We start from the raw sequence: 12965 nt of genomic DNA on the forward strand, positions 1-12965 counted from the left end.
ACCCCCCTTGCACATAGTGCGAAACAACGAAAGAAGGAAGGAAAACGAGTTCTTCTTCAAGCTAAAGTCGATGAGTTGGAAGCTCAGAACAACAAGATAGCAATAAGGAATGAGGTCCTCCAGGAGCAATATGAGAAGCTCTTCGAGACACTCCACGAAGCTAGGCAAGCTCAGACACGCGAGCTTGTTGCCCCCGTGGAAGTCAACCATCAACTGGGTGCCCTCCAACATGGAGGGTCACATGCATTCGACATAGATATCCCTGATAGGGAACAGATTACCCCTCGACTTGATAATCAACATGAGGCTTCTCTTAACCCAGTTGCTTCGACCCGAACCATGAGAAGTGGAGGGAGACACCTCTTTACTGAAGGGGCAGAAGGATCGAAAGCCGTCTTTCGCGATTGTCGGGATTTCCTGAAGCAACGTCGAGAGAATTCCATCCATATAAGCTCAAAGATTAATGACCCAAGGATTTCTGAGAGACTCGGTCCCCTGCCACGGCCCAAGCCAGCCACCAATTTGGGGAAGGGGCAACAAGTCCCAGAGAGACATGAGGGTACAGGGGACTCAGAGGTGTTCCGACAGACATACCCTGGAAGCCAGTACAGCGAGTCCAGGGAAAAATCACATGCCCTTGATCAAACCTTCCTAATTCCAAGAGGAGATGGAGATTTACGAAAGAAAGCTCCAGTGACACATAACTCCGCTCAGGACCCCCTTGTCCTACAACTTCTTGAGGAAGTAAACAAGTTGAAGGCTGAACGTCAGGCTGAAATACCTGACTGGAACCAACCCAGGCCTGGCCCTCTTACAAGGAGGATCCTCAACACCCCCCTTCAAGCAAAGACAAAGCAAAAGCTTGGCTTGCAACTTTATACTGGAAAAGAGGACCCGATTGAGCACCTTAACCTCTTTGAGTCCACCATGGCATACCGGATGCACACCGACGAAGAGCGATGTCTTCTCTTCCCCTCCACCCTCTCTGGTGGAGCTCTAAATTGGTATTGTCGTCTTACACCTGAGACGGTAGACTCATTTGAGGAATTGAGGAAACTATTTGTTTCCCAACACATTTTCCAAACCGATCGCTTGCACTCTGCAGATGACTTGTACACTATCCGCCAGAAGCCAGACGAGTCATTACGTATGTATGCTGGCCGCTTCAGCCATGAATACTCCCGGTGTGCCGAGGCAGATGACAAGACTGCCCTCAAAGCCTTCACGGCAGGCCTACGTGATTGTTTCTTTAAATACATGATCAATGCCAATACTTGGAAGACTTACTCTGAGGTGATGGCGCAGGCTTATAACCATGCCTCCGCCGAGGCAAAGACATATCAGGGGAAACCCCCTACAACCATCCTTTATCAACAAGTGGGAGGTGGAAGCCAGACTCACCTAAATGAGAAGACCTCGACTTCCCAAACAGCAGTGGCACCTCCCCATGCCTTGCATAATGCTTCACCGAATCAACAGACATATCAATTTCAAGGCAAGAGGAAGGATTTCCATCCTCACCACTCTCCTTTCAGTAAAAAGAGTAAGGGACACTATCCCGATAACCAAGGGTATCGCCACAATAACGCTCGCCCCCAGGCAGTCAATGCAGTGGGTCAAACCCGCGTCAAGATACCCCCTACCCCAAGGTATGAGACATACACGCCCTTGAATGCCACATGCGCGGCCATTTACCCCAGCATAGCTCACCTGATACCAAAACCAAAGCCGAGGCACCCAGATTACACGCCCCCGAATAACGCGGGCACGTTTTGTTGCTACCATGAGCATAACGGCCATGATAGCGAGAAATGTATCATCCTCCGTGATCGTATTGAAGCTTTGGCACGAGAAGGAAAAATTGATCAATTCCTTCTTCACCCTCAAAGGGATAACCGTAACCAACGCCAGGTGAATGTCATATATTCCATAAGCGGCGGCACACCCATATCTGAATCTTCCAATAGGGCCATGAAAAACAGTGAACGAAGTCTGAGGCCTGGTCACCAAGTGTTTCACGTGGAAGACATCAGGGGAGGGAAGTATCAAAAACCTAACTGGGATCCGATATGTTTCTACCCTGAGGAAGAAAGAGGCATCATCTACCCTCATAACGACCCATTGATCGTGGAGGCTCACATAGCCAACTTTGATGTTCGACGAATCCTCGTAGACACAGGGGCTTCGGTCAATATCATGTTTGCCGAAGCTTTCAGGGCGCTCAGTGTAGCTGAACACTTGCTCGATCGCTCGATTTATCCTCTGATAAGCTTCTCCGGTGATATCGTGCAACCCTTAGGGAGCATACATTTACCCTTTACTATTGGTACAGGCCCTTACACGGCTACCATTACCATTAACTTCCTAGTGGTTGACTGCCCAACGGCATACAATGTCATCTTTGGGCGCACAGGCATCAATGATCTCAAGGCTATGGTATCCACGCATATGCTGTTGATGAAATTTCCAACCCCCCATGGCAACGGCTACATCAGAGGAGATCAGCTTAGTGCACGATCATGTTACAACACTTCAGTTAAGCAACAACACTTGCCCGGACCCAAGGAAACCCTGTCTGTACATGACCAAGTCACAAAGACCAGCCTAGATGAAGCGAACTTGGATCTTCCTGATAGCAACAATCAACCCGATGATCCTCGAGATGACTCTTTCACCCAGCAAGCCCAACCTGCTGAAGAGTTGGAGAAGGTACCTATCTCAAGAGATTATCCAGATCGCATGGTGAAGATTGGCACCACATTGTCACCACCCCTTCGGTTAGCATTGAAATCTTTTTTGAAAGAGAACACTGAAGTCTTCGCCTGGTCATACGAGGACATGCCAGGCATCTCTCCCGATGTCATCTGTCATCGTTTGAGTATTGACCCCAAGATCAAGCCGGTGAGACAGAAGCGAAGATCTTATGACGCTGAACGATACGAGGCAATGAAAGCAGAAGTTGAAAAACTCAAAGGCATAGGCTTTGTCCGCGAAGTCAATTACCCGACATGGGTAGCAAATGTGGTCCTTGTTAAGAAAAATCCGACCAAAGAAAGTCTTTTGCTTCAAAAGGTCTTGTGGAGAATGTGTGTTGACTACACCGACCTAAACAAAGGGTGTCCGAAAGATAGCTTCCCTCTTCCTCTTATTGACAGACTTATAGACTCTACGGCCGGGTGTGAACTCCTGAGCTTCATGGATGCTTACTCAGGATACAACCAAATCCTCATGAACCCTTCGGATCAAGAACACACAGCCTTCACTACCGACAGAGGACTATACTGCTATAAAGTCATGCCTTTCGGCCTAAAGAATGCAGGAGCGACTTATCAGAGACTAGTCAACTCAATGTTCGCCGAGCAGATTGGGAAGAGCATGGAAGTTTACGTTGATGATATGTTAGTCAAGAGCAAACATGCTGACCAACACATCACCAACCTATCTGAAACTTTCACTATTTTGAAGAGGTATCGAATGAGGTTAAACCCCAACAAATGTGCCTTCGGCGTAGGCTCTGGCAAATTCTTAGGTTTCATGATTAGCCAACGAGGCATTGAAGCTAATCCCGAGAAGATCAAAGCAATCCTCGACATGAAGGAACCGGTAACTTCAAAGGACATCCAGAGCCTTACTGGCAAGGTGGCAGCCTTAACCAGGTTCATTTCTAAGGCCACAGACAAATGTGCTCCCTTTTTTAAAGCACTTAAGGGAAGTAGGAAGTACATTACATGGACTGATGAATGTGCCGAGGCATTCAAAAACCTCAAGGAGTACATGAGTAAAGCCCCTCTACTCTCCAAGCCCGAGGTAGGAGACATTCTCATTATCTACCTATCGGTATCAGCTTCAGCCGTAAGTTCCGTTCTCATTCGAAAGGATGGGAATATTGAGCGACCTGTCTACTACGCTAGCAAAGCCCTACAAGATGCGGAGACACGATACTCCAACATTGAGAAATTAGCTCTAGCATTGGTCATGTCTGCTCGGAAACTTCGCCCTTATTTCCAAGCACACGCCATCATCGTGCTTACCAATCACCCTCTTCGACAGATACTCCAGAGTCCTGACACGTCTGGGCGAATGATCAAATGGGCGATAGCATTGGGTGAGTTTGACATCTCCTACCAACCAAAACCAGCCGAAAAAGGTCAAGCAGTAGCAGATTTCATTGCCGACTTCACATATCCGGTTAACATTGCTTCTACACCTGAAGCAGTGGCTTCATTACCCCCGGAAGCTCAGAAGGTAGAATCAACGACCTCAGCTTGGAGTCTGTATGTTGATGGCTCATCCAACCAACAGGGCTGTGGAGCGGGACTAGTCTTGACTACGCCCGACAAAGTAGCAATGGAGTATGCTCTTCGTTTCAAATTCAAGGCATCAAACAATGAGGCCGAGTATGAAGCCCTTCTGGCAGGATTACGTTTGGCCAAACACCTCGGGGTTAAACAAATTGATATTTTCAGTGACTCCCAATTAGTGGTCAACCAGGTTACCAACAACTTTGATGCTAAGGACAGCTCCATGGCAGCATATCTTGCGCAAACACAACTTTTGCTCAAACACTTCCACTACCAGATCACCCAAGTTCCTCGAGCGGCAAACAGTCATGCAGACGCCCTGGCTCGCCTCGCCTCAGCTGTGGAAGACAAGATTGGAAGAAAAATTCATGTCGAACTGTTGGCAACACCAAGCACCATGGCCGCAGAAGTATGCAACTTACAACAGGGGGATAGTTGGATCACCCCGATCTATAATTTCCTTGCTCATGGCACCCTCCCAAATGATAAAGTCCAGGCTAAGCAAATTCGATACAAGTCTACCCGCTACCTGATCATCAATGATCAACTCTATAAGCGAGGTTTTAGCCTGCCATACTTAAGGTGTCTTACGCCTGCCGAGGCGGAAATCGTCCTTCGGGAAATACATGAGGGAGTCTGTGGAGATCATGCTGGATCTCGGTCCCTAGCACACAAGACTTTTCGCCAAGGATATTACTGGCCAACACTCCACCAGGATGCCATCAAAGTATCCCGCTCATGTGACAAATGTCAACGATATGCAACTATTCCTCATTCCCCTCCAGAGCCTCTTACTCCTATGATCAGCCCTTGGCCCTTCGCCCAGTGGGGACTTGATTTGATCGGCCCAATGCCGGCAGGGAAGGGCAAAGTCTGTTACGCAGTCGTTGCAGTGGACTACTTCACAAAGTGGGCCGAAGTAGAACCCTTGGCAACCATTACTGAGGCAAAGATAGAAGACTTTGTGTGGAAGAACATCCTTTGTAGATTCGGCATTCCCAATGCGATAGTCACTGACAATGGGCGACAGTTTGACAACAAGAAGTTCAGGTTGTTCTGCTCTAAGTTCAACATCAACTTATGCTTTGCCTCTCCAGCTCATGCCCAGTCTAATGGACAAGTTGAAGCCATCAACAAAATAATCAAGCGCACTTTGAAAACCAGCTTGGACAAAGCTAAAGGCTGTTGGCCAGAATTTGTACCCCAAGTTCTTTGGTCATATCGCACTTCATATCGGACTTCAACAGGAGAAACTCCATTCTCACTTGCCTTTGGCACAGAGGCGGTTGTCCCTGTTGAGCTCGAGCAAGCAACATTCCGAGTCCAGAACTACATTCAAAGTGAAAATGACAAACAACTCACCCTCAACTTGGATTTAGTCGAGGAACACAGAAACCAAGCTCACTTGAGGAATGTCGCCTACAAGCAGCGCATCTCCAACTATTATGACTCTAGGGTCAAGCTTCGTTCTTTCAAAATAGGAGACTGGGTCTTAAAGAAAAGATTACTCTGCGACAGAGTCCCGAGTGAAGGCACACTTAGTCCAAACTGGGATGGACCGTATGAAGTCATTGGCATCAGTCGCCCTGGCTCTTACACACTTAGAAGCTCCGATGGCAAGACCCTTGGCCATCCATGGAACGCTGATCACTTGAAGTACTACTACAAATAGACTCACGATGTACAAGTGTTGAGCTATAGCCGTTCGGCATCCTATGTAATGAAGGCCATTTGGCAATGAATTCAATAAAGAGGTAATTTAGCCAACTCAGCCCTCACTCTTTTACATTCCTAGCAAGGGAACACTCAAGTGTTGAAACCTCAAAGCAGATATATCCAACACGAAACAAAATCTAAGTATGTGTTGACAAGACTATACAAAGAAAGGAACAACCAAACAATGGCTTATATCCAAACAATAGATCTATTCATACATAGCCAAACATGCATTAATAATAGTGCAAACACTCATAAACACCTAAAATCCAAAACTCTCAAGCTTATAACATGGGCACATGTTATACACACATCAGACTACTACATCCAGAATACATGCAGATAGTAAAGACACTGCTATTCATTCTCATCTGAAGCCGAACCCCTGGCAGTATCATTCCGCGTCCTACCATCATCCTCTGCATCCCCAAGATCCTCTTCACCATGCTGAGTCTGTGCATCAGCACTACCTTCATTATCAGACTCATCTTCGCTGCTAGGATCAACAGCAAGGACAAATGTCTCGCCCTTTCGATGATGCTCATCTATATCTTCGTGGTATTTTCGAAGAATGCTCCCATCATCATAACGATCAAGGACGGCCATCCATTTCCTTTTTTCAAAGCGAGCTTCTTGAGCACAGTAGGGTTTAATAGCAAGATGAAAGGTCGAAGAACTTAAGTATTCTTGCACAGCAGCCTCCCTTTCAGTTGGAATGCTCTTCTCCAGTTCAGAAATCTCAACTAAGGCACCATCCAATTCTCCCCTAACCTTGGATACTTCCAAGGTAGCCACCTCCAACTGTTTTTTAGTTGCCTCAAACAATTTCTTAAGCCTTAGGTTCTCACCATTTCGCCTTTTCAAGCTCTCCATGGTTTCATCCTTCAGTTGGAGAGCCTGAGTCAAAAGTCCCTTATTCCTTCGGGCCTCGTCCACAAGCTGCTTATTCTCCTTCAGTTTTGCCTTGTACCGCTCAACCTCTTGCAGTCTGTCGTGATACTCGGCCATGACCTGCATGGCAAGACGATCATCACTACCTAAATAATGATAATAAAGAGGAAAAAGTAAGGAAATGACAAAGTAACACTCACATATGAAGACAGCTTCAACATCCGGTCGCAATCCGATTCATCCTTAGCTAAGGGCTCTCCGAGCTCATCGAAGGCGAATCGACGCCCTGCCAAGCAATTGTTGATATCCCCAAAATCCTTTGGCCGCGTGGCAACCCTCAAGTCCTTCCACGGGACACTGCCAGCTCTTTCCTTGCCTTTCCCCTCATGGCGGGAACCAGGATCACTTTCCTGGACAGTGTGCTCCATAGTAAGAGGATGAGGCAACAGTCGGCTCCCTTCTCCTGCAACTACGGCAGTAGCATTATCAACGGTCTCGACTCCAGTCTTCCTAAAGGCAGGCCCCTTAAGGACCCCATCTTGGGACTTAGGTCTAACGGATGGTTCCCCTCGGAACTTATGAATTTTCTTATGCGGTAGGATGTCTTCCGAAGGAACTAACACTGGTGCTTTCCTTTTATGGGTGCTAGTCCCTGTTTTCTTGCTTACCTTCTCCACTGCATAAGGAAAATCAAAATAAGAAATACAACTTTCCAAATAAAGTAAGGAATTGAGCTAAGTTTACATGAAGGATACAACTTACTCGATCGTCCCTGGCTCTCGGAAACTAAGGGTTGGAAACCGTACCGACGAAATAAGGGTCGTAGCTTGCTTAAGTGTCTATCCTCTTTGGGCACCCTCAACACCTTCTCTATGTCAGATAGCTCCTGCCCAAACAGTTGGATGGTGCCCCGCGTCACTACATGAAGCAAAGTGTTAGAAGCAAGAAAAGACCACAACAAATAGCAAATAGTACGAACAGTTGATACGTTACAACCTACAGTCTGGAAGTGAGTAAGCACACGTCGCTCAGGCGTGACACCCTTATCATACTCCCAATCATTATACAGAAAGCACCAACGGTTTTTCCATGTGTAGTATGCCTTTTTCTTACCATACACAATACGCTCTCTCTCACTCCGACATGCACACTCGGCATAACCAGTGCATGATTTTGCTGGGCGCATCTTGTAACAGTAACGCCACTGATGGAAGGAAGGCTCACACAACCCACACTCCATCCAAATGATATAAAATCCAATCAAAGTATCCCAGAAACCAGGATTGAGTTGCCCAGGTGCATATCCGATCAAAGATAACATCTTTTGCAACCACGGATGTAAAGGTAGTCTCACCCCTAAAGTCAGTAATATCTGGGTGTAGAACATAACATGACCCTGGGGAGGCTCAGAAGGCCATTCTTCATCATGTACCAAACGTATCCCTACACTACGAGGGATATTACATGACTGCCTTAGCGCCTCAACCTGCTTCTCATTATCTAACAAGTTATTCTTTAGATGGTCTGCTGTGAACTCAGAGCGAACTATGGGTATGGCATCAAAAACAACCCCCTCACCCAACGCCATGGAGGAAGAACTAGCAATAGCTAAAGTTTGACGGTTGGGAAGATCATCCAATGTTTCTCTAGTACCGGACTCTAACAAAGACCCTGAAGACTCCGACATTGCAGACTCAGACTTAGAGCTAAAGCTAGAAGAGCCCTCATCACTAGAACTTCCAGGCTCTGACATCTACAATAAGAAGAAACAAATTCTATCACTACATGCATGATCAAAACATAAGGAAGTTCCTATATTACCCACATGAAGATGGTGCAAAGCGATGCCGGAACCCTTCTCAATCAGAAAGCAATCCGTCTTCCACAGTCACTACAAAACAAGCAAATGAAGACCGTGTCAAGCGCCAAAAAAAAAAAAAAAAAAAAAAAAAAAAAAAACAGCTTCATCCAAAAAAGCTTCACCCGAAAAGCTTCACCTCCAAAGCTTCACCCACAAAGCTTCACCTCAAAAGCTTCACCCACAAAGCTTCACCCAAAAAAGCTTCACCCACAAAGCTTCACCCAAAAAAAGCTTCACCCGAAAAGCTTCACCCCCAAAGCTTCACTTAAAAAAGCTTCACCTCCAAAGCTTCACCCACAAAGCTTCACCTAAAAAGCTTCACCCACAAAGCTTCACCCAAAAAAGCTTCACCCGAAAAGCTTCACCTCCAAAGCTTCACCCACAAAGCTTCACCGCAAAAGCTTCACCCACAAAGCTTCACCCAAAAAAGCTTCACCCGAAAAGCTTCACCTCCAAAGCTTCACAAGGGCCCAAAGCTTCACTTAAAAAAGCTTCACCTACAAAGCTTCACCTAAAAAAGCTTCACCTAGAAAGCTTCATCTACATACTTTCACCATCAAAGCTTCACCATCAAAGCTTCACCTAGAAAGCTTCATCTACAAAGCTTCATCTACAAAGCTTCACCATCAAAGCTTCACCTAGAAAGCTTCACCTACAAAGCTTCAACACAAAACCTTGCTCCAAATAAACAAATTTTGTTCACACAACCTAAACATTTTTTGTTTTACACCCACAAGGGCCCAAAATCTTCCTTCTTATTTATTCACTTATATATGTTCCCAAACATATTATGATAGATCAAATAATAATTCAAAGTCCAAAATTTAGTTATGGACAAAAATACAAGCAATTCACCAGTACTGAAGTTGCTACAAAAACTGGAATCTTCCCCAGCCTAGAAATCCAACAAAGCTTCGCCTCCTTTTCTCTATCAAATTTTTGCAGCTGCTGCTTCTCTCCAATGGAGCTGAATTTTGGACACCCTCTAGTTCTTGAGCAGATGAACAACTTTCAAGAAGGAACCATTTCTGTTTGAGCCACGGAAATTAAAGTGTTGAAGCTCCAAGCATGACAGTCGGATTCTTGCAGATTTCGAAGCTGCTGTGATGTTTCGAAGATCTGGAAATATTTAACCATTAGTTCATTCTGAATTTTTGATATGTTATGAAAGAGACGATGAGGAACAACTTCAATGAAGAAAGCATGCTGATCTGAACAATAGAAAATAGAGTTTCAAAGCTCACAACAAATCTGACGGGTTGACAGAAAAATAATAACCAGTCATTCATCATACCTGGATTTCTGGAGTTATACTTCTCCGAGGGATCTCAAATTTGGATATGTTGAAGTTCACAAGCTGAGGAACAACTTCAATGAAGAAAGCATGCTGATCTGAGCAAGAGAAAATAGAGTTTCAAAGCTCACAACAAATCTGACGGGTTGACAGAAAAATAATAACCAGTCATTCATCATACCTGAATTTCTTGAGTTATACAGCTCCGAGGGATCTCAAATTTGGATATGTTGTAGTTCACAAGCTGAGGAACAACTTCAATGAAGAAAGCATGCTTATTTGAGCAAGATAAAATAGAGTTTCAAAGCTCACAACAAATCTGACGGGTTGACAGACAAATGATAAACAGTCACTCATCATACCTGGATTTCTGGAGTTATACTGCTCCGAGGGACCTCAAATTTGGATATGTTGTAGTTCACAAGTTAAGGAACAACTTCGATGAAGAAAGTATGTTGATCTGAGCAAGAGAAAATGGAGTTTTTGAAGCTCACAACAAGTCTGACGCGTTGATATACAAATGACGAACAATCACTCATCATACCTGAATTTCTGGAGTTGTACTGCTCCGATGGATCTCCAATTCGGATATGTTGTAGTTCACGAGCTAAGGAACAACTTTCATGAAGATGGTTTTGCGATCTGAGCCACAGAAAATGGTGTTATATTGAAGAAAAGCTAAAGGAAGACTAAAGCAAAGCAAAAGAGAAGCTAAAGGAAGACAAAATCATGGCACATGATAATGAGTCATACCCTACCCCTCATTCAGCTCCATTCGAATACACCCATGTAAATGACACAAGAAAAAGGGAGGGAGTAAAAAAAAAAAAAAAAAAAAAAAAAAAAAAAAAAAAAAAAATTTCCTAGCCTCCACTTCTTTGGGCCTAACACATCTTCATAACAAAAAACAATATATGAAGAAAGAGCCCTGGGTTACCACTTCGAAAAGAAACAAGTGAAGTTTTCCTACTCATGACATTGACTACTAGCTAGACACCTCATTCGGCAACTCTCTTCGCCTGAAGACTTGGGGGACTCCCACCATATGCTACTGCACCTTGATACTCGGCAGTCTCACAACCACTCAGTGACTTGGATTTTTCAAGTCTCCAACCGAGAAGTTTTCCTCACTCGGGAAATTAAGGGAACACTACCTCAAACTACATGCTCCACTCACAAAGCTTCAACAATACAGGTTTCAACAAAAGCAAAAAATTCAAAGAACTTTATGAAGAAGGCTTTGGTGTATTTAACACAATATGTTGAAATGAAGCAAAGCTTATTTATTAATATTTTCGATAAGCCACAAATATGTACATATACATGAGTCAAAATAAACAAACAAAAGGGAGCCTTCACAAAGGTTGCTTAGGGGAAGTCTCAGCAGTCGGTAGAGCCCCAGAAAGAGAAAGCACCGGAGGGTGGTTATCCGGAGCCTCAGTACTTGACAAAACCCCAGAAGGAGGAGGCATTGGAGGTTCATCATTTGAAGCTTCATTACCAGGTACAGCCCCAGAGGACGAAGGCAATAAATGCCTTTGGAACAAACCCACAAACCGCTGATGATCAAGTAAAACCTTACCATCAGATTCCTTCATCTGGTCAAGCTTCCTCTTCATGTTTGTAGCATAGTCATGGGCGAGCCGGTGCAACTGCTTATTCTCATGCTTGAGCCCTCTAATCTCCTGTTTGAGACTCATCACTTCAGCAGCCAATGATTCAACTTGGCGGGTTCTAGCAAATAGGCGTTGGGCCATATTAGACACAGAACCTGCACACTGAACACTAAGAGCCAGAGAGTCCTTAACAGCCAACTCATCAGACCGTTTGGAAAGTAGTCTGTTATCTTTGGGAGTGAGAAGGTTCCTGGCCACCACTGCAGCGGTCATATCATTCTTCATCACAGAATCCCCAACGGTAAGAGGACCAGTAGGGGATATGAAGGATGGGCGCCATATGTTGTCTGGAGAAGGCGTGGCTGTCTCTTCTCCAAGGTTCAAGTCAAAACGACGGTCGGAGGGTCTAGACATTTTCAAATGTGTTGAAGAAGGAAGAGGTCAGACAAATCAAGATCTTAGAAGTGCAAGAAATGAGCTTCTACTGGTAGAGATTCAAGTGTGCTGTGGAACTTAATGCCAGCCTCTATAAAAATCTGCACTCGACGGAGCTTCAGAAATCGAAGAGGCGTTTGCTTTCTCAAAAGCTGGGCTGCTCAGAGACCACGAGGGCCGATCTCAGAAATCGAAGAGGCGTTTGCTTTCTCAAAAGCTGGGCTGCTCAGAGACCACGAGGGCCGATCTCAGAAATCGAAGAAGCACCTGCTTTTTCAGCCTCGTCAGCACCTGTCACATGCACAATCAGCTTTGCGGAAATTACGGGCAATCTGTCGAAGATTTCTGGTGAAGTAGAAAGCACGTGAATCTTACTGTTCAATCACCGCTCTCCATATGCACCATCAACTCCTCGGGTACCACATATAACTTAGTCAAAGATCTCTGACAAAGTTTAGGCACGAGAATTTCGAAGTTCCAGCTACCCTACTATTACCCATAAGGGTAAAGGAACAGCACCACTGCTTGACAACTGGAAAGTCCCTATGTGTGTCGACCTCCGTGTTTTGCGGCAAGACAGGTTGGCAAGAACGTCCAACCTTTACTCACATTCGAGAAAAGACTCCCAACATAATTACTTTCTCAAAAACCGGAGTAGCACCGCTTTCCGAATCTCGAGAGTCAGATCCTCGACGGGATTGCTTCTTCGAAAGCCGAAGAGGCACAACTCTCAGAACTTCGAGAGCCAGATTTCCTTAGATAAAGCTTGTCTGTAATCTTCACACGTAATATCAGCTTTCCAGATACCACATACCACTTTTTCAAAGTGCTCTGACAAAATTAAAACACGT

General features: G+C 45.1%; 1 protein-coding gene and 1 long non-coding RNA gene across 5 annotated transcripts; both read right to left on the reverse strand.

Annotated features, from left to right (window-relative positions):
• Window positions 1–6179: 6179 nt before the first annotated feature.
• Window positions 6180–7876, reverse strand: LOC139192136 (uncharacterized). The gene is made up of 3 exons (XM_070813544.1): window positions 7671–7876; window positions 7109–7584; window positions 6180–7028 (listed from the first exon to the last, which is right to left on the reverse strand). Coding segments are annotated over exons 1-3 (1131 nt in total). The 5' UTR covers window positions 7672–7876; the 3' UTR covers window positions 6180–6374.
• A 1630-nt stretch (window positions 7877–9506) lies between these two features.
• LOC139192137 (uncharacterized) lies at window positions 9507–10823 on the reverse strand. 4 transcript variants are annotated; one of them, XR_011575983.1, is made up of 5 exons: window positions 10608–10823; window positions 10426–10523; window positions 10245–10318; window positions 10064–10161; window positions 9507–9888 (listed from the first exon to the last, which is right to left on the reverse strand). It is a non-coding gene; the product is annotated as an uncharacterized lncRNA (long non-coding RNA). The 4 variants fall into 4 exon arrangements; XR_011575985.1 differs by having other exon boundaries at window positions 10245–10307; window positions 10608–10816; XR_011575984.1 differs by having other exon boundaries at window positions 10245–10337; window positions 10608–10816.
• Between the last annotated feature and the right edge of the window lie 2142 nt (window positions 10824–12965).

This window comes from Malus domestica, chromosome 15 (genome assembly GCF_042453785.1).
Source record: "Malus domestica chromosome 15, GDT2T_hap1".
Classification (NCBI taxonomy): Eukaryota; Viridiplantae; Streptophyta; class Magnoliopsida; order Rosales; family Rosaceae; genus Malus; species Malus domestica.